Raw genomic sequence first — 21,259 nt, forward strand, 5'->3', positions numbered from 1 at the left:
TACCATGTTAATATTTTGAGATGGTACTTTGATAATTTGATGCCTAGTCAGAAGCATCTTTCTTTTCAACCATGCAGTAAACAATGTGTCTTCTTTTCTTGTCCATTAATCCAGGAAAATCAGTATTGTTTGTCATGATAGTGCGAATAAGCCAGCTTTAAACTTGTTGTTACAATGCTGCAGTGTGAACCTGTCCTAGGGATAAAAACTTTAAAAAGGGACCATTTCATTAAAGTATGGGACATTTAATAAAAATTCCAACAAAACATGTAGCATGACCATGGATGTCAAGAGGTTTGAATCTGGCTGTATTAGTTGACAGTGTATATGATCTGGAGTATTGTTGTCCCTGATACTTGGTGCTAAAAGAGGAAATTGTGTGTTCACTGGAAACAGATCATGTTTGTATGTGTACAAAATGTGTGTCACTCACTGGGCAATGGCCCGAAGATTAGAGAGTACATAATCGCTGACGGTGGGTATGAGTTGGCGAGCAGTGTCATCCAGAAGATCACACTCCAGCACGTACAGCACTCCATGCAGAGCTCCAATTCGGCTGGGCAAATGAGTGCTCCGCAAAGTTGTCTCCAGCAGCCGACACACAGGCTCTGCGATCACTTTATCCTAAACCACACAGACACAGTCTTATGTGACATACATATTTACAAATCCTGAAAGTAGTTTTCATTCACAGATTTCTTAGGGCCCAGACACACCAAGAAAATGCAGAATTAGAATATTTCATGTGTGTATGTTTTCTTACTTTACCCAACTTGTGTGCCATTTCTCACACCTCCTTTTTAGAATAAAAAGCAACACTGCCCTATAGCTCCAATTACTCCACTCACTAATAGCCGGAATGTGTCCAGTAGAAGAGAGCTGGTTTGGCATGTTAATGACCCCTCCACAACATACTATCTTACCATTCCCAGCACAGCGGCTGCTTTGCAGATTGCAGGAACAAGGTACTGATTGAGAATCTCATCCTCTGGGGGGTGGACCTTCTGCAGTTCCATCAGAGTGGAGAACATCATATCAAACTGATTCCTCTCCGTAAACAGATCAGACACTGCCAACAACTGAGGAAGGGCAGAGGAAGAAACAAACAATTAAACAGAAAGCACAAGACAAACAAGGCAAGGATAAAAGACAAGGAACACCAGTCACAAATATGCCAAAGAAAATTCACACACTTACCGATCGCACCACCTCACTGATAAGCACCACTGGAGTTTTCCTACTGCTGGGACTGCTCGGGAGGATCCACTGGCTATAGAGTTCCAGGAGGAACTGGGAGCAGGAGTGGATGTCTACCCCAGCCCTGTGCTTCCTGAACAGCAGACAAGACAAAGCTTTCAAGCCAAACTGGAGATATTCAATCTACATGATTTATACTATGCAAAGTCGTTGTATGGTCTTCTATGTGGAAAACTGTGGTCAGATTCCACAAAAATTCCTAACAAAAATTGTCCCACCCATAACACTACAATCCCTTACCACCTGCTGCTTATGTCATTGATAACGTAATAAAATAATCTGATGAACTGCACAACATGCATTTGTTCAGTAAAATACTGATGTAGATGTTTATATGTAAATCCTAACCTAGAGTTAATAGGAGATGTTGGAGGCGAAGTAGGTGCTGGAGCATCTGGTTCATCTTCCTCATCATCACCCCACTCTTCTTCCCTCAGAGGAGTGATATTATTCCCCAACCACACAGAGTGAATGGACACCTAGAAAGAGTAGAAGAATAGTCGAATATAAAAATGAACGATAAAAAGATTGCTATTAACTATTTTAATGAAATCTAAGTATGATGTAAATTTGCAGTTGGGGAGTGTGTAGTTTTTGACATGCTGACCTGGCCTAGTCTGTAGTCCATATTGCCGATTTCTCTCTCAGTGTTGATTTTCAGAAGGAGTTTCTCATGGCTGATCAGAGTGCCTGCATAAATACAAAAGGCACCTATTCAAGCATTTCAGGTTCAGCAAAGTATTACCACAAATTGAGAGCCAGAGTGTATGTGGCCATACACGTGTAAATTACCTGCTGATGAAGATGACAGCGATGGTACTGGGTCCCAGGCTTGGTAAGGAAAGTGTGTAGCGATATTATCTCTCTTCGACACCATGGCCTGAATCTCCCTCTCCACTACACCTCTGATGACACTCAGCTTACGCCCAAACCTGCAAAACAAAACACAGATGAATCAGAACTTTCAGGTGTAAGAGACAAATAAATCTCATCATATTTTGGGTTAAACAGGCTACCTATATACAATGGTTGAAGCATAAATATTTATAGGTAATTATTATTTATATGTGTTAAGCCAATTTTCAGACCATCAGAACTGCAGAATATGAGAGTATATTTTTCTGAGGATTCCAAGGTTTCTGATAATGTATTATCTAACTGTTATTAACAGATAATGCAATGAATGACACTCTTGCCGTGCTTGACAAAACATGCTTAGGTCTCACCACTGAGAAATATTAATAATGACCAATAATTCCAACATTACATAATTATTAGTGGACATTCATTTAAAAAAAAAAAAAACAAACAAAAAAAAAAACAAATATGTTCATGCATCATTTATTGTCAAAAACAATAAAATGTTCTATAATGTAGTTCTTTAAATGTTGTTGCTAAGAATAGTATGCCCTCTACTGGTTATTTGGACTACAAAAGATTATAAAAAGAACTGATCACATAAATATAAAATTGAATGACAGAAAAGTGAAAGATAATGACACCTCAACTCATCATTTAACCTTGTGTTCATTTAAATATCAAAGTAATCAATGTTGGCTGATAGAAAAAGAACCGCACAATTCTCCAAACATCAAGCATGACAATGCCTACCAAACACTGCCAGCCAAATTAATGTACTCCAAAAATATCTGAAGGAATGACGTACTGTTTCTGCATTACTGTTTAAGAAGATATACCTTGTGTCGAGAGCTTTGAGGCTCTTGTTGCGTGGCTGCTGCTCTGGACAGCTGACCGCAGGGTTCCCTGCTGCAGGCAGAGTCATGGCGCTCAGCACCAGAGAAGTGATGGCCTGCACCGCCAACACATTTATCTGAGTCCTCTCCAAATCCTCCTGTCACACACAAACACACACAATGAATGCAAATACGTCTCTGTTAACAAATACGATTTTGCTTCATATAAAATGAAATGTATCAAAGCAATTACCTCTTGCTGATTCTCCTCCTCCTGGTCCATTGTGATTGGCTGGGTGACCAGCACCCCTAATAATGTGGCCCAGGTTTCCTCAAACTGGGTCCTACTGCTCCAACCTTTAACCCACAAATCATCCACAAGTTTCTTCAAAAAACAAGACTTGCAAATGTTTCATCATAGCCTCATCACACAGTCTGTCTCTTACCTAGAGTGTTGATGCGGTAGAGGAATTCTCTGAAGATGTCTTTCTCCTGGAGGAACTCGACAGGAATCTCAGGCAGTGTTGTCCTAAACTCCCCACCACGCCTGGGGGACCAGCCCAGCTTCCAAACCTGACACAAACAAGCAAATGAAATTGCATCGCACAACCACACCCAAACTTATGTTCAGACTCTCAGTCCTGTGTAAAACTCACTTGCTGTTAGTGCGGGGCGATATGAGCGCAAATCAATATCGCGATTAATGGTACATTTTACCACGGTTACGATTAATGAATGATTATTTTGTTTTTGTATTTTTGACCCTCACAGTTCAGTGACGAGGCTTGTACTGTAAATATGCTCCAGTATTAAATATGGAATATCTTTTCTAATGTTGCTGGGAGCTTGCTTCTCTCTTGTTTTCTGAGCACTGTTTATATTTGGTGAGTGATTGTGCTTTGGACACTGAAACTGTTTTTTTTGTTTTTTTTTATGTTCAGTGTCGTCTTAATTAAAGTCAAAGCAAAACTCATCTAAACCACAGACGCTGTGGTTTTCTTTGGTACTAGCTGCTCGAGTTGCCTGGTCAGCCTCTGCGTTTAGGTTTTTTCCATGTGGCAGACATGGGCAGAATCATGTGACTACTGCCTGGTAGCATGGTTTTAAAAGGGGCTGTACATGAACCCACAGTGGGGACATAACAGAATAAAAATAATCAATATAATCATTATAGACAAGATTATGTAGAAGTTCTGAATGTGGATTTCGATTAATTGCATAGCCCTACATGCTATAGTTTGTTTTCGCATTTTACAAATTATAAACTTACACATGTTCTGAGGAGATTAGATAATATACTTGCACAAGTGAAGAGTAAGTCAAATGAAAACATACAGAAATTTGGAATGTCAAGGTAAAGACAGTTGTGCAAGTCTTGGCATGGCACTTAGTCTGTCATTAGATTAACAGTAATTAAAGCTTTAATTTTTGATAGGGATTTTGCAGAGAGGGGGCTTGGAATCTACTAGCTAGATATTTTACATCCAAGACTTGAGCACAATATATTGTATAACGCATTTCAGGTCTGGAAAAAAGGCAGACTGATAGATATATATACCCAGAAACACACACAGTCAAACACTCACCAATGGTGGTACACGTGCGTAGCTGTTGACAAGAGGCAGCCTGGCTAAGCTGATTATGACATTGCGTAAGGTAGGAGTGAGGAATGCTGGGATATTGCTGTTCCTATGGTGACCAAGAGAGAGCACGCTCTGCAGGCTTTCCACCAATTCAGCCATGATCTCACAGCACTGCTGCTCATGCATATCTGAAATGCACAAAGTAATCAATGAAGGAAAAAGCCAAAGTCTTATTTTTTGGTCTATTGGCCTATTTTTCCATCTTTAAATGTATGCGTCTCTGGAAGTAAAACTCACTGTCTAGTGCAGAGTCCACCTGGTCCTCAGAGTCACAATCTGTGTGTGATTTCTTCTCAGGCCTCACAAGTTGGTCACCAGGACAAACTGCGACTGCATGATCACAATTAAGAATGTTCACTGCCTAATCAGTTACATTTTCTGTGGATTAATAGGTCCATGATGCTCACAACTTCAAGCACATACCTGAGTAAATGAGCAGCTTGATGCAGTGGATAATGGAGCACGTGTGTGTGAGGTAGGTGCAAGAGGCAAACTGTGCCCACACTGCGGGTTGCTGTAGGGCCAGGCACAGGCAGGACACGCTAATCTGCACGTCTACGCTGAGAGGTAGCCGATCCTGCAGCAAACGCCATGCCACCAGCTGTAGACACACATTGGGGGAGAGAAAACAATGAGCTTTTGTTCGCTGGTTCTGGCCTTAGTCTGGAAAACTATATCTGCTCATTGTTAGTTGAACAAGCAATAAATCTATGATGATATTCAAGAAAGAATTAGCGGTGTGACCACTGCCATGTGGTGTGTGTGACAGACCTCTATTGCGAGGGTGCTGAATGAGGTGACGAGGTGCTCTGCAGCTGGAGGGATCTGTAGAGGGGAGGGCAGTTTGGGTAGAGCCAGCAGGTACTGACTCAACGCACCACACACACTCAGCACTCTCTGATAGAACCCAGGCTCTCCTATAACACAAAACAAAAAGTTTACACAGCTGTGTTTAGAAGTTATAAATTACACATTTTTCTGACTATGTGAAGACAGCACAACTTACCATATATACTGCTGAGTGCATTCCAGTAGGGTGTGTCCATACAGTGGGAGGAGGGCAGGAGAGGCTGATGAGGGGATTGAAGGAGCGCTGTGATGCTGGTCAACTGCTCAAATGTCACATGGAGTGTGGTTTCAAAAAGAACAGCCCCCTGATCTCTGCACAGTCTCTGCAGGCCGACACTCAGACATGGAGCCAAGAGACACAGGTTAAATTCCTGGGAGAAACAGATAGAGAATTCATTGGCACTTAAATTTAAAAATGTAAACCAATTATGTGCAATCTATTCACAGTTTCGCATAATTGTGAGAAGGCTATTTAAAATGCAACAGACGTTTAGAGTGTTACCTTGCAGGACATGATGGCATTTAAATCAGCCTGGGGTAGTTTGGTTAGCAGATCTGTGGTCTCATACAGAGCACCTTCGCCTCTCATACAACACTGAGATTTCACCAGAGCAACATACCACTCCTATGAAACACACACATGGGGCAAAAACACACTGCCCAAGTTGAAATACAATATTATAAACCAGCATTTGAGCATTGTACTTGATCCGTTATGTTCTGTATAGATTAATTGCACCACATTTTATTACGTTTCAATAGTCACAAAACAAAATAGCACTATGACCTCACCTTACTAGCTACAACATTCTCAGGGGGAGGGGGTGGGTCCCCATCCAGTGGGTGTGAGGTAATGGGACAGGATGGGCTTGTGGTTTCCTCAGCAACAGTGGCTCTGAACCTGTCCAGCAGGGAATAGAACCGCTGATGCCTGTTAGGAATGGAGAGAGAAGAGGGGGAAGAAAAAAAAGAAAGAACAGCCACTTTAAATCAATAGCAAGCCCTTCTTCTGAAGTAAGTAGAATGGGACTCCCAACAAATGAAACCAACAATAAACCAAAATGGTAAGGCAAACACAATGAAGCAGAAATTGAGATGCTTGCTGTAACTTTACCTCTGAGCAAGGCCACTCGTCTGGAGGTATTCTTGGATCCTGTCCAGCTCCTCCACCGGCAGCTGAGCTATACTATTCTATATGAGAGAAAGAGAAAAGCAAGTTTCTTCTCAGACATACTTCATTTATAATATATTCACATTTCCATTTAGGCGGTACGTCGGCGCAACAGGTAGGTGTCACAGTCACACAGCTCCAGGGGCCTGGAGGTTATGGGTTCGATTCCTGCTCCGGGTGTCTGTCTGTGAGGAGTTTGTGTGTTCTCCCCGTGTCTGCGTGGGTTTCATCCAGGTGCTCTGGTTTCCTCCCACAGTCCAAAAAGACAAGTTGGTAGGTGGATTGGTGACTCAAAAGTGTCTGTAGGTGTGAGTGTGTAGTGAATGTGTGTGTGTGTGTGTGTGTCTGTGTTGCCCTGTGAAGGACTGGCACTCCCTCCAGGGTATGTTCCCGCCTTGCGCCCAATGATTCCAGGTAGGCTCTGGACCCACCGCGAACCTGAACTGGATAAGAGGTTACAGATAATGAATGAACGAACGAACGAACGAACATTTCCATTTATATACAGAGAAAAAATATATATAAAAATCGTGTTGCTTTCATGTCACTTTAAGCTTCTAGAAGCACCATACAAAACACACAGGAAAATGCGCTAATGTGTGCGCTATTTCAAGATTGATTTGTTACAGGATGAGTGTAGATTATTTTTGTATCCGTTATTTTTCTCATCTCATGACAAACAGAAAAGTCAGGAGTACGAAAGCATTCAAAGTGCTGTGTATTTACCAAGAGTATATACCAGGATTAGTGAGGTATATGAGTGCATGTGTGTGACCTGTAAAGTTTCAGCGAGCAGCATCTCCACACGTCTGCAGGCAAGTGTGTCCACCATGCGGGCCAGCACACGGAAGGGTGTGTTCAACAACTTGTCCACATAAAGCATCAGCAGCGCTCCAGATTGACTCAAATGAATCCCCTCTAAACACTGTAGAGTCTTCTTCAGCATCACCGGCTACAGACAGAAAAGAGTATGTGTAAAGATAATAACAGTACAATGTCTGGTTGTCTGAATGACTGTACATATAACATGTGTGTGTTTATTTGTAGGTGTGTTTTTCAACTAATTATGTAACATACCGTACAGAGGTTTTCACAGCGGGACTGGATGGCCTGGATGAAGAGTCCACTGGCTGCAGAGTTGCGGTGCACTGCACTGATGAAGTCCTGTACAGGTGGCTCATGGGACAGACTGATAAGGTCCCTTACATGATTCACAGTCAACCAGGTGAGATGCTCTGAGTCATGTAGGTTCTGACACTGGGAGACGGTGAGAGTGAATAACAGTTAGAAAGATTAGAGAGACAGAAGAATAGATAAAGTAACCATCACTACCAAGCCACTAAAAATGTTGTCAGACTCACACCATTAAACCTATCTTTCATTGATGGATTTAAAGTCTCACCACATAGTCACAGAAGAGGATGAGTGCTCCTCTGCGAACAATCTCTCTGTTGCACATGGCCTGCTTTGCCTCCGGCCGCTCCATTTCTCCCTCTCCAGACGAATGAGGGCTCAGCAACTTGGTGCTAGAAAGACTGTGTCTTCTTAAGAGAGCAAAAACCCAAGGGAGTATTTAGTACACTGTAAGAGTTGACTCTAAAATCCATTAATTTCCAAAAGCGAAAAGCTTTTTTCCATCCCTGCCAGTTTTAAAATGCAACATACCTTGGTGTTTGATGGACTTCCGACCACCACGTGTAGTTGGTGTAATTGATTATCAGCAGCACCTGACACCAGAGCAGTACTAAAGAGGGGTGTGTGGTAATGAGCTGCAGCACCAGGCCATTAAGACCCTCCAGAGTGTAGAAACTGCCTCCCTCACACCCCTCTGCCTTCAACAAACGGCTGCCCGCAGCCGTAATCCGCCGGAACATTCCTGAAGAAGAAGATTAACATTTCTTTTACAATGATGAGATGAGCTCTAGTTTTGTCTCAACAATCTGAACATGAATAAAAGTTGAGTCACAAGTTTATTTTTTATTTTTTTTGAATGACAGCACAGGCCCCAAATCATGCTACTTGCCTCGTCCATCATTGGACTAACCCAAATTATCTTCTGAAACATATGCTAGCATTCAATTCCACCCATTTGCAGCCTCTGTCTGTTTCGTATGGATGTGATTACCTGATTTGAATATGTGGATGAGGCACATGAGAAGAGTCCCAAGTTGCTGGCAGTAGAAAGTATGCTGCTGTTCTGTCATATCCACCTTCACCTGCTTGCTAGAGATGTCATCCAATAACACTCCTACCAACTGCAACAAGAACCTGGCAAATTAAAAGAGTAAACAGAAGGAGAGTGAACTGAATGGAAACTGACAGGCATTTCACTTACAAACACATACAAAGCCTAACTTAACAGATTCTATATTGGTAGCACTTACCTGGCAAAAGTGTCTTCAGGCGGGAAGCGCTGTGGTTCTCCATTCATCTCTAATGCAGCACTGGGTGGGGCAGCTGGAGGGGAGGGGTCATCGCGCTGAAGACGGCAGATACTGGAGCAGGACAGAAGGAAGGGGGACAGAGAAAGCTCCTGAACACGTGACAGAATGATGTCCTCCGTGGACTGTGAGATCAGAACACGTAGGATCGCCAGAATCCCAGACACCCACAGCTGCACTGTGCTGACCGATGCCTACAGCAAGAGCAAAAAACATATCATGAATGCAGTCAGAGATACAACAGGTAGATGTAGAAAATATGATTTTAATTCTCAACATTTGTGATTGAGTGTGCGAAGCACAGTGGTGCAACAGGTAGTGATGTGTTCACAAAGCTCTAGTGTTATGGTTTCAATCCCCACCTCAGGTCACCCCCTAAGAATATGAGCGTGTGATGCCATATGATGAACTGGGGGCCTAGACAGGGTGTGTCCTGCCTTTAAACCAATGATTCCAGGTAGACTACGGGCCCACCCCAACCCCACCCCAACCCTTAACATGATGAAACGATTACAGACAATAAATAAATAAAGGACTGTTGAGTGCCCTGACCATTGTAGAAGGTGTGACGAACATGCTCTTCAGCAACATATCGACTGGCCTCAGAGAGGAAGGAGCCACTGTCTCAAACAGCGTATTCAGCACGCCCAGTGCTTCAGGAGAATCCAGGTGCATCTGTACCATACATGCATACATGGGTAAGAACATACATCCATTCAAATATTGACAACTACAAGAGGAAAAAGAGCAGATTTTAGCTTACCTGTTGCTTGCCAATCATTGGCAAGATTATATCAGCAATCTGCCTTGACAGCCTCTTCCATTTATCTTCATTCTCCTTATGGCACTGCTGCAAGACCAAGATGAACATCTCCAAGACCTACGCACACAGAGAGGTAAAATTCAAAATACACTTCAGTGCATCAGCAAATCAGATTTTTCCAAGCAGGGTTCAGTCTAGAAATATTGGGTGATACCTGATGATGCTGTATTAACCGCAACAACATGGAGACCACCACCTCTTTCTGTGTCTCCAGCTCTTTTCCTGCATCAGCCTTATTGGAGCCCCGGAGCACAAAAAGATCATGCACTATTGGCTGCAAGGCAGGGATTGCTAAAAGGTAATACAGAGGTCATTAAGGCAAACCTCTAATCACGGATATCAGGAGTAATTTCTGCATTTCATTATTATAAATTTAACATAATGTGTGTTTTCTGCACACAAGAACTGTGAGGATATATTAAATATTAAATGAAAAAAGCAACATTTTGTTTTAATTTGTCACACACCATGCGTAACTGCTTTCCTCCCACTAGCCATGATGCCATCACACAGCTGAATTATCTTTGGAATGCTTATGATCTGTTTGGAGTGATAACGCTCATAGGACAGCAGCACCAGGAAGAAGAAAATATTGGGAATGATAGCCTCGGAATCCCTGTGTAGAGAGGGGAGAACCCACGTTAGGGGCATTTAGACCGTTTTACCGTTTTACATGTATTTGCATGTTTTTGTTTGTTTTGCTCACCTGAACTGCCCCACCTCGATATATTCAAACTGTTTCAGCACAAAGCCAATGAACACCTGAAATACCATTCAGAACACATCAACCTACTGCATACAAAGGAATCTCTTTAACTTAAGAGTTTAAAAGAGTGTATGTAAGAGAAGCAATAAGACTCACTTGGTCTGAATCAAGCAAGCAGTAGTTGACACGGAGCTGCACTAGTTGGGCGAGCAGATCCAGCACTTGTCTCTGCAGAGCCACAGAGGTGCTAGTGGTGTACTGCTTCAATGCTTTGATCACCAAAGGCTCAAACAGACGAATGTGGTTGTGGATGGCATTCTGAAGCAAAAAATATATGTCTTGTAACCAACCATATTTTGGAAAATGAATTTATGTTAAATTCCACTATAAAAAAAAGAATTAATTAAGGAATACAAAGAAATTACACTTTGCACTTTCAAAAGACTAAACACATGGAATCAGTAGATGAGTGTCATCTAAACACAAAGCAATACCCTTCAAGCACTAGTGAACAGAAATCTCCGTGTTAGATCAAGAAAACAGTCAATGTCACAGCCCAGATTGAGGCATTCTGTAAGCTACATTACCTTATCTCCCCGATGGCGTGTTACATTGGTGATGCTGGACCTCAGCTGATTGGAAACTTTCTGCATTACATCAAACCATCTGAAAGACAGTAAGGAAAACATCCACAGTTTTGTACAGGTGCAAAAAAAAAGGTCTGTGCTCATCTGTTTGTGCTCTTACTTACCCTGATGTGTCTTGTTCTTGTTCAGCTTGTACCATGTTCCTTAAACTGGCATCTGCAAGAGCCTGAGTAAAGTGTGTGTATGGTGCCATGAAGCAATAGTGGTAGAGGCCTGGTCTCAGGCTGGAGGAGCCCAGGCGTAGGGCCTTCCCCTGTGAGCGGCATGGGTGAGAGGAAGTCCCATCATACTGGGAGGCCAAATTTGTTCCAAAGAGGGTCTTCAGCAGCTGAGGGGAAAAAGCAGGGCTTGGTAAGACTAGACACATGAAGGAAGTGTGTAAATGTGTGGTGCTGTGAACGTGACAACATAAATGCACAGATTCTGAAATGCTATTTCCCCAGAGAACATAAGACTGAGTAACACAGATAGAATCTTGACTCTGAAATATTTCTCTTAAGAATCAGAATCAAATTGTTGTGTGTGATGGAATTGTTGTGGTATTTGCGGCGGTATTTAAAAGGTATGTGTCGCTGTGTGCTACAAAACACATATGACACACCTGTTGCACACATACAGTTGACAAGGTGGGTTCCCGTGAGAAGCAGGATTTTAGGTAACCCAGGATTTCCTCCACACACTAAGGAATAAAGCCAAAGGGACATTCAGTGTTAAAACAAATTAATTATAAAAATACACTCATTTCATTTCTTTAGGTAGAGGCAATCATACTTTGCCAATGTCGTGTAGGGTCGCAAGCTCCAACAGCTGAGACAAAACATCAAGGGCTGAGTGCAGGAAGCTGCCAAACTTCTCACTGGTGTTGTGGAGATCCAGTGTAACCTGGAAAGATCCACAAAATAAGAGATGAGATAATATCCAGATCAAGATCAATAAGAATATCCAGAAGCTAATACCTCCTATGTCTAAAGCAAAAGGTATATTAAAGAAAGCAGACTAACTTTGTAGTTGGCATGAGTGGCTTTGAGGACATCATAAAGCTTCAGGTAAGAAGGCAAGTGGTAGAAGCTGCCCACTGAGGTGGACTTGCTCACTGGAGCTGTACCGGTGCTGTCTCCTTGTCTGCCTGTTTCAAAAATGAGAAAAGTCTCAAAAGTTAAAGCAGATATTAACAATAAGGCGTCATACAAGCACTGCAATGTTTTATTTCAATAGAATTGTGCATGGCAGTTAGCATTTTTTCATAAATGTGAGCAAGCAGGTCACCATTTGGCATTTCACTGCAATGATCCCTCTTTCTTCAAAATAGTTGGAATACTTTGAAACAACTTTCAAAACAAATCTCTCAAACTGCACACAAGTAAGGTTTTTAATACTGTGATGTTCTCTAGTGGACTTCCGAGTTCTATTTTTGACACCTGATTGGCTTAAACCAGTGAAGCAAAAATGAAGCTGGCAAAAGTGATGCAAGGAGGCAGACACATGCTTGTTCACAAGTGTAAAATGGATGTGTGAAGCATCAGTTTTACCTGCATTGGTCTCTCCTCCTTTCTTTGGGCTCAAGGGAGTGGTGCTGGACTCTGAGATTTCCTTCTCTTTGCCCTTCCGCCTGATTGGACTCAAGGAAGGCGTGTTGGCCAAAGAGGGCAAAGTAGCCTAGGAAAAACATTTAATGAAGTAAAACCTACAATTGCAATGTTAACAAATAGTTTCAGACGCCAGACATAGGTGACTTATACAACAACTATAAAAAATAGAGTTATATAAAAAGTAGTTTTGTAATACTGTAATCCAGTGTTTTTCAGAGCAAAGCTTACAGAAGATTCCAAATTCAATGATTTACCTTGACAGCTGGGCCTGGGGGGGTGTCGTCCAGCACATGTGCACAGATGTTGAGGATCTTCAGGAGGTGGGAGAACAGCTGCTCCACCATAGCAACCAGGGAACGTTCACTAAGGGCAGGCCATGCCTCCTCCTGTTTAGAGGGAGTGGAGCTAGACTCCTCTTCACCAGACCATGGACTCTTCATGCACTTTGGGGCAGCAGCTTATGTGTCAGATTGGACAGGTTAGGAGAGATGCAATGGCAAAAATTATAAAACAAATATTTTTAACAAAGTGCTGTTTTAAAGAGGGCAATTATTCAATATCAATATACAGGGGTTAGACAATGAAACTGAAACCCCTGTCATTGTAGTGTGGGAGGTTTCATGGCTAAATTGGAGCAGCCTGGTGGCCAATCTTCATTAACTGCACATTGCACCAGTAAGACCATGTGCATCCAATGGTTCAAACACTGTGTCCTGAAGGTGGTGCCGTGTATCAGGACGACAATGCACCAATACACACAGCGAGACTGGCGAAAGACTGGTTTGATGAACATGAAAGTGAAGTTGAACATCTCCCATGGCCTGCACAGTCACCAGATCTAAATATTATTGAGCCACTTTGGGGTGTTTTGGAGGAGCGAGTCGGGAAACGTTTTCCTCCACCAGCATCACGTAGTGACCTGGCCACTATCCTGCAAGAAGAATGGCTTCAAATCCCTCTGACCACTGTGCAGGACTTGTATATGTCATTCCCAAGACGAACTGACGCTGTATTGGCCGCAAAAGGAGGCCCTACACCATACTAATAAATTATTGTGGTCTAAAACCATGTGTTTATATATATATAAAAAAATATATATATTGGCCATATTGTCCAGAACTAGATTTAATTTTGCCTCACTACAACATACAGAAAGGTCTTGCCAAATAAAGAAATAACAAACACAAATTCGCACCAGCAAGAAGGTTTCCAGCCAGCAGCAAGGTGTCCTGATGGGCTGAAAGATCCAGTGGGAACCAGGCAGAAGAGAGCAGTGAGAGAACCATGTTGGCTACACCCACACTCAGAGTCCTGCGGTTCTCCTCACTGCTGCCAGACTGAGACAGACTAAAGTGACAAAGATTTAATGTCATAAACATGCCTCTTTGTTCTTTAGGGAAAAAAAACTAAAAGGTTATGGGTAAAAGTTTGTTGAAATTTACACAAACACACATTTTATTTGATGAATTCAAGACAGGAATAACCTCATAAAACATGGTCTGTACATCATTTCGCAAATAGAAACTCTTAAAATAAAAAAAGATAAAATGATATTAAATTCTCAAAAAGAAGATCATGCTAGATCATGATATTATGCTGTGAAACAAAACTATCAGTAAAATTATATAAACTCACCTAAAAGAGCGTCCACGGCTGCGGTAAAGGCTAGAGCGTGTAGAGTGAAACACAGGGGAGCTGACAAAGCCACAATGCCATCCTGTGCTCCACATGCACACTGGGAAAGTGGAAGACAGCAAACAAAGAGCCTCGCAGCAACCAAACTGAAGGGTACAAGTAAGCATTATGCATGTATAAACATATGTATAACTTTAATAATTCCATAATCTAGATCTTGAATTCTGTGCCTGTCAAAATATAAAGCTCTACACTATAAACTCACAGTCAGAGCTCTGGAGGTGGAGGAGGTGAGAGCGTGAGAGATGGCAGTGATAAGTCTAGATAAGTTATTCTCCACTGTGACATCAGTCACACTCTGGGAAAGGCTGTATCCTCGATATGTCCTGTCCGGAAGCATGAGTTGAAAAAGTTATTTGACAAATTTCACTGTAAAATGCTACAGAGCTACTTAATTAAAAAAAAAATCTGTTTTAATAAACCACTATTAAATCTCTTGTATGTGTAAACAATTAAGAGAACAAAACCCCTCGTTGATGGTTGGGTGCGTCGATGTCTTGCCAGATTTGACTGACATTTTACATAGCATTAACACAAATGCTGAGAATACGAGAGCTTTCATTTCTTACCGTGTGATGGTACTGACAGTAAACTGCGATGGAGGCTGGGTCTCATGCATCAGAAGCTGCAAGTACACACTGCTCTGGTCACGAGCGATTGCTACCACAGGATCTGCTTGAGCCTGGTCACAGTCATAGAATAACCTGGACACCAGCCTGGTGCATCATAAAAACACAAACATACACATATATATTACATTTTATTAACAAAACTAAAAGATACACATCAGACATACATATCTACGTAAACACTTGTGTCAAAATGAATTATGTATCTTTATACCTGCTAACAGTTGAAGCAGCAACATGTCGTACACGTGGATCATCATCTCCCAACAGGAAAAGCACTATGTCATTCAGCACTCTCTCTTGTAGCCGCAACAGCTGAGAGAGGGTGAGGGTAATGTCATCACATGTTGTAATGATTTATAATTTATAAATAACATTTGTTGTGTATTTGCAAGGTAATGCCAAAGCTATCCAAATATCCATAGTTCTTCAGGTCTTTGTCAATAGGCATGTACAAATAAATGTTATTACAACCACCTCTTTGTTTCTACACACACTGTCCATTCTCTCATCTCTAATGACCATAGAGGAGCACTCTGAAGTTCTACAATGACAAACTGTAATCCATCTGTTGCTCTCTCTCTCTCTCTCTCTCTCTCTCTCATATATATATATATATATATATATATATTTATTGTTTGTCTCTTTTCACACTGTTCTTCAAATGGTCAGGAGCCCTTTAAGTGGTGGATTCTACACTGCACTGACACTGTCGTGGTGGTGCTTTAGTGTGTGTTGTGCTGGTGTGAGTGGATTAGACACAGCAGTGCTTCTGGAGTTCTTAAACCTCCCAGTGTCTCTGCAGGACTGCTCTGTGGTGGACCTGTGGGGGTACTGACCATTTAAGAGCAGGGTGTGGAGAAAGAGGTCGGCAGTCAGTGGACAGGAATGTAGAAGCAAGGGGGTTAAAGTAACGTTATGGCCGATGGGTGAACTATGCAAAATTCCTGTACAGGTCTCAGTTTGGATATTAGTTCCTGAGAGGGTGGGAGATCAGCCCAAACTTACCCTAGAGTAGTGATGCTCTCCTTTGTGCAACTTCTCTGTTTTTCTTTCCAGGAAACACATTAACCTACAAAAACAAGTAGAATGCTCACTTAAAAAACTATTTTCATTGACAACAAACTTGCTATTAAAACCATTAAAATGCAACACCCTTTATTTAAAACTTGGTCCAAATCTAAATAAAATTAGGCGTGTCCTACCTAAAGTCCACCTCAGCCAAAGTTTCAAGCAGCTCAGTACGGACCAGCCAGTAGGAGCAATCCCTCAGGGCCAAGAGGTTAATAAGAAGCTGTAGACCCAGTTCACTGAGAGTGCTGCTGCACAAAGCCATTATACAGTGCTGAAAAGAGAAACACACACCCATATATGAAGCTGGAAGATATTTAAACATACACATGGGTTAACACCAACTGTAAAGGTTCAGACATGAATGCACAAACCACTCTGATGTCATCAACCTGGTTGGAAAAAGTGTGTACATTCTCACCCTCACAGCCGAGCAGGCCATTTTGCAGGTCACGGAGGACTCATCCCTCAGGCTGCGCTGCAGCAAGGGCACAAGGTCCTCCAATGATATAGGATTTCCTGATGCACAGAAGGAATAAGAGCAGAGAACTGCAACAGACTGATAGTGGCAAAGTTTTTTTTTTCAGTTTTTCTAACATACCACTCACTCTTTGTATTCATCAAACCGAATATGTCAAATTTGAACATGCCCCGTGTCTCACCAGTGGAGCTGTGAAGACGAGAGAGCCACGTCTCTGTGGTAAATCGAGTCTTGATCAGGATGGCCTGTATTAGAGCTCCACACAATATGGCTGTAGCTCCTCTGATTTGAGGGTCCCCATGTTCAATGTAGTGCAAAATGTCACTGATGTACTGCTGTTCTGTTAAAACAAACACCATAGCACGTACAGTTTCTAGGCATTAAGTAAATCTCTTTCAGCAGATGCAGTTAAATATGCCACCACAGGAACATTTTAACAGCGCAACTGTTAACAGTGAATGCCTTACCATCTGGCTGTTGTCCGTCAAGGGGCTCCAGGTAGAGTTTGTTAAAAAAGGCTTCTGGGAGAAGGGCTGCTGCTGCTCCTACACAACTAACAGCTAAGGCCTTCACGCTCACACGGACCTCCTTATCAGGAACCAGCCCTTGAAAGCATAAACATTTACCCATGGGAAAAAAAGCAATAAGTATTGCCACATTCGCCATTCAAACCAGGAAGTGATATGAACTCGAAAGGCCTTTTATATTTTATTCTGTTTTTGTACCTCATATTTCTAGCACTCTCAAAATCCAGCTGGGAAGACTTACCATTTCTGTGGCCGGTGAGCAAAAAGGATGCAGACAGCAGCCGGACACAGTGGACCAGGGGTGCCTCCGCTGGGTCAGTGTAATGGCCAATCTCTCCTTTAATCCGAGACGGCTACAACACATCAACGAAACAACACACATTCTCAGCTGTAGTGGCTTGTGAACATTTCTCACTGTTTTACCAAAGCAGCAGATAAAACAGAAAGACACCAAAACATATAATAACTACAAAAAAAATTCTAATCTTGCAATTAGATAATAAATAAATAAAAATAAAAACAAACAAATAAATAAATAAAATAAACATTTATTAATAATAAATATCATTAATTTATTATTAAATATAACATTCATTGTTTTTAATCACTTTAATGAACCTGCACAAACCTCTGTGTATGTTTTGTTTTGCAAAAATAGTATACAGGGGGTCCTTGGGTTACGTCAGTGCCAAGTTACGATGTTTCGTGGTTATGACACATCTCCCATTTACTGTATAAAGCCTTGTTTCAAGTTAAGTGGTTTTGCGTAAACGTTGTAACGCAAACTTCGTGTTTGGTGTGCGTGGCGGAAGAATACACGGTTACGCGGCTCGGAACCGAGGAGGATAGGTGTTAGTATAGGATAAGTGCTTACAGTATGTTATTTACGTACAGTATGTACGTATGTTCCGACTTACACCGAAAATTGGTTTACGATGCAACATAGGAACGGATCAATGTCGTAAGTTGAGGACCCCCTGTATTTGCTTGTGCTCACCTTGATATCGAGGTCCACAGGTTCCAAAACCTCATCCTTTGGTATAAAGCGATCTACGCTGCTGTCAGAAGCTTGCCTGTTGTGACCTTTACCCTCCAATAGGTGAGGCTTACTCAGTGCTGGCAAACAAATAAGATTAAATCTCTATTACAAACTGCAGTACAGACAAGGACAGCTATTTAAAAGACATTAGGAAGACAGTATGTATTTTGCCAACCACCAAAGGATAGCCTTAGTGTAACATTGTTTATGCTGATTCATCAGAATTTCCAGCACAATGGCTACATGGTTAACAATGATGCCTTGCATAACTATTTCAGTTTCTATTTGTATTTTTATAAATAGTTTAGTGTTGGAGTATGAAATGTAAGTATGAAATGATTTGTTCTAGGGGATGTTTACAGAGTTAGAAGTGTTTACCCAAGCTGTCATAATAACCAGAGGTTGTAATAGTTTAAATCTATCTCAGAAAATGTTATTACATGAAATGTCTAACAATGGTTAGTGGCATAACTGTGTGGCTCAGTTTGGTACTCACCCAGCACAGACCCAGAAAAAGGCTCCAAAGCTTCACCAGGGGCTGCAGCCCCTCCCTCTTCTTCCTCATCCTGCAGAGTGCCTATCTGCATCCCTGAGTACTGACTCTCGCTGCCATCCAACACCTAAAGCACACACACAAAACCAGTAAAGAGAATACATGAATGAAGAACCAAGAACAGCGATAAACAGAGACACAAACAGCAACCAGAACATGCAAGAAAGAAACACACACACATAAGATGCATGCATTAATACGCCAAGATGATTTGCACCAATTATTAAAATACACAAGAACACCAATGGATGCAAGATACATATTCAGCTGTGACTTCCAGCTAAACCATGTCTCCATGTTGTATTTTGGATGGACACAGGGTAAAGGCTTTTTAACCAGTCCTGAATGAAAACTGGCAAAAACCGATGACACTCTAAAAACACTCAGACATGCTTTGTATGGTACTACATATGAAATCATCAACAAAAAAAATAAACATCATCATGCTTCTGAAGGCCAGAGAAGGCCCCTCAATAAACCAGTAGTCACTTGTTCTAGGAAAGGGATCAAGAAAGATCAAAAGGCCTAAAATAGACTGTAGGGAGCAGAGGAGAGTATCATTCCTCAAATAAATCTGACTGACACTAATGGTCAAGGGGTCTTTCTGCAAACTCAGAACTGAGGCGTGCATGTGGGAGGGAGGCTGATAAAGGGCGGGGCTCAGACGGGAGAGCGGGATAAGTTTTGAGATAGGCCCCACCCCCTGCCACCTGCTGACCTTGTCACTACTGCTAGCGAAGGAGACGGCAGAACAGGTGGAAGAAGAAGATATGGAAGAGGTGGAAGAGGAGGAGGGCCTGTAGGATGAAGAGGCCTCGCTGTCGGAGTGGGAGGAAGTGTCTGGGCCCTCGGTGGGAGTCGGGGAGGGCGGTGAAGGGCTCCGGTGGCGTGTACCTATATCGGCGCCATGGACACTTACGAGTTCAGCGCAGTCCGAGGGAGTGACAGCAGAGTCCGGTCCCTCTGTAGTGGTCTGGGAGCTGTCGCTGGGGGGCGAAGATGATGCTGGACCAGCTGAAGCCTGAGTGGACTCTGCGAGGATGTCCGTTGCTGTGCCGATGGTCCCTGCAGCACAGCTGGAGCTGCGGCTCAGCATGTCCTCTTCGTCTTCTTCATCCGGTGTGTCAGGCCCACCGCCCTGCTCTGACGAAGCACTGAGGTCCACAGAATCACCCGGCTGAAGGGAATGCTGGGAAGATCGTGGCTGTTCAGTGATGATGTCGGCTGGACCAAGTGAGGACACGCCGGACGAAGAGGGGGCATCGCTGCTGCTTTCACCACCCACAGAGGCTGAGATGTAACACAATACACTGTTTACATTAGTGGTGGGAAATTTCATAATGATGATAACTTTCCAAATGTCCAATTGTTGTGAAATGTTTTTGCCAATCTCTAATTTGCTTCATGATTTGCAAACAGACATTTAATGTCAACTCTATAGAAAGATGTTTTTATTCACAATATGCTTTGGTACATTACATTTCAAGAAACGTCAAGGACTAAATCTCACCTGAAAAAGAGCCTGTGGTGACATCTGCCCTCTCAGGGTCATCCTCCAGACCTTCCTCTTCACCAGACAGTAGCTTCCCTGAAGCATTATCAGCACAAAAGGTCATATGTTGCTCCAACATGAACAAAGTGAATAACTCAAAAAACTACATTTAAAAAATGTACACATAATATACAACCTGTTTTGCCATTTAATTATGATAAGCCCCATTTTAGATGACAAACTGCCATTGAGTTTTATTAATACAACACATGCAATTATTTTTCCAGTGGTAAAACTGTATTTTTGTTGAAGCAGTGCAGCTTGAAACCATGCCACTCTCCTATTTCTGCCTAAATCTTGTAACAGTGACAATGAGAAGATGCCATTAATGGATAAGATGAAAAAAGTTAAAGGGTCAGACAAGATGTCACCTTTCTGCTTCCTGAGGATGAGAGGACTGGACGTTGCCCCACCAGCTGGACACAGGAAACAGGAAGTGAAGTCAGCAGAAAAAGCCCCAAGAAACCACAGAAAATGGAGTTTGGACAATTTGAATAAGAGGTTAGCGCAAGAGATTCAAAACATCTAAGAGTGAAAAAAGTGTGAGCGATTATTTGATAGAACTACAGGAGCTTATTGAGAAAAAAAAAAAATAGTAGAATTAACAAATTATTCATTCGACATGCAAAAGTAGTAAAGCACATGTGAGAAAATAGATGAAAACTGTTAGGAATGTAAGGGATTGACCATTACAGCATAACATGGCTTGCTGTAGCCAAGGGTGGAAACCCAGAGGGGGCCAGCTGTAGATCAGATTCCTCTACGTCCCATTCCAAGAATGTTGGGACATTTTGTAAAAGGCAATAGAACAAGAATCGGATTTGTTACTTCCCTTGAAACGTTATATAATTGACAAAACTACAGAAAATTGACTTGTAATCTTTTAGATTTA

The 21,259-nt window shown here is 42.1% G+C and overlaps 1 protein-coding gene across 5 annotated transcripts in view; it reads right to left on the bottom strand.

Annotated features, from left to right (window-relative positions):
- The window catches only part of htt (huntingtin), a 35,688-nt gene that overhangs the window by 6,229 nt on the left and 8,200 nt on the right, over positions 1–21,259 (bottom strand). For 2 of the 5 annotated variants that reach the window (XM_066678375.1, XM_066678373.1), the window contains exons 10-61: positions 20,739–20,783; positions 20,326–20,403; positions 19,735–20,105; positions 18,759–18,882; positions 18,221–18,339; positions 17,465–17,576; positions 17,164–17,301; positions 16,878–17,036; positions 16,637–16,734; positions 16,350–16,489; positions 16,153–16,216; positions 15,359–15,459; positions 15,085–15,231; positions 14,721–14,841; positions 14,456–14,601; positions 14,016–14,167; positions 13,075–13,277; positions 12,761–12,887; positions 12,233–12,357; positions 12,003–12,113; positions 11,833–11,910; positions 11,336–11,559; positions 11,172–11,250; positions 10,741–10,902; positions 10,585–10,640; positions 10,346–10,494; positions 10,033–10,169; positions 9,819–9,935; positions 9,608–9,730; positions 8,999–9,249; positions 8,740–8,882; positions 8,280–8,490; positions 8,017–8,158; positions 7,692–7,871; positions 7,390–7,566; positions 6,558–6,634; positions 6,236–6,374; positions 5,946–6,068; positions 5,601–5,814; positions 5,366–5,511; positions 5,018–5,195; positions 4,832–4,924; positions 4,538–4,722; positions 3,398–3,524; positions 3,205–3,308; positions 2,955–3,109; positions 2,050–2,189; positions 1,865–1,947; positions 1,606–1,736; positions 1,198–1,330; positions 924–1,079; positions 434–624 (exon numbers count right to left, since the gene is read on the bottom strand). In XM_066678375.1, coding sequence (XP_066534472.1) covers positions 434–624; positions 924–1,079; positions 1,198–1,330; positions 1,606–1,736; positions 1,865–1,947; positions 2,050–2,189; positions 2,955–3,109; positions 3,205–3,308; positions 3,398–3,524; positions 4,538–4,722; positions 4,832–4,924; positions 5,018–5,195; positions 5,366–5,511; positions 5,601–5,814; positions 5,946–6,068; positions 6,236–6,374; positions 6,558–6,634; positions 7,390–7,566; positions 7,692–7,871; positions 8,017–8,158; positions 8,280–8,490; positions 8,740–8,882; positions 8,999–9,249; positions 9,608–9,730; positions 9,819–9,935; positions 10,033–10,169; positions 10,346–10,494; positions 10,585–10,640; positions 10,741–10,902; positions 11,172–11,250; positions 11,336–11,559; positions 11,833–11,910; positions 12,003–12,113; positions 12,233–12,357; positions 12,761–12,887; positions 13,075–13,277; positions 14,016–14,167; positions 14,456–14,601; positions 14,721–14,841; positions 15,085–15,231; positions 15,359–15,459; positions 16,153–16,216; positions 16,350–16,489; positions 16,637–16,734; positions 16,878–17,036; positions 17,164–17,301; positions 17,465–17,576; positions 18,221–18,339; positions 18,759–18,882; positions 19,735–20,105; positions 20,326–20,403; positions 20,739–20,783 — 7,285 coding nt within the window. Of the gene's footprint in view, positions 1–433; positions 625–923; positions 1,080–1,197; positions 1,331–1,605; positions 1,737–1,864; positions 1,948–2,049; positions 2,190–2,954; positions 3,110–3,204; positions 3,309–3,397; positions 3,525–4,537; positions 4,723–4,831; positions 4,925–5,017; positions 5,196–5,365; positions 5,512–5,600; positions 5,815–5,945; positions 6,069–6,235; positions 6,375–6,557; positions 6,635–7,389; positions 7,567–7,691; positions 7,872–8,016; positions 8,159–8,279; positions 8,491–8,739; positions 8,883–8,998; positions 9,250–9,607; positions 9,731–9,818; positions 9,936–10,032; positions 10,170–10,345; positions 10,495–10,584; positions 10,641–10,740; positions 10,903–11,171; positions 11,251–11,335; positions 11,560–11,832; positions 11,911–12,002; positions 12,114–12,232; positions 12,358–12,760; positions 12,888–13,074; positions 13,278–14,015; positions 14,168–14,455; positions 14,602–14,720; positions 14,842–15,084; positions 15,232–15,358; positions 15,460–16,152; positions 16,217–16,349; positions 16,490–16,636; positions 16,735–16,877; positions 17,037–17,163; positions 17,302–17,464; positions 17,577–18,220; positions 18,340–18,758; positions 18,883–19,533; positions 20,106–20,325; positions 20,404–20,738; positions 20,784–21,259 lie in introns of all 5 variants that reach the window. The other 3 variants (XM_066678374.1, XM_066678372.1, XM_066678376.1) reach the window with 3 other exon arrangements.

This window comes from Hoplias malabaricus, chromosome 8 (assembly GCF_029633855.1).
Source record: "Hoplias malabaricus isolate fHopMal1 chromosome 8, fHopMal1.hap1, whole genome shotgun sequence".
Taxonomy (NCBI): domain Eukaryota; kingdom Metazoa; phylum Chordata; class Actinopteri; order Characiformes; family Erythrinidae; genus Hoplias; species Hoplias malabaricus.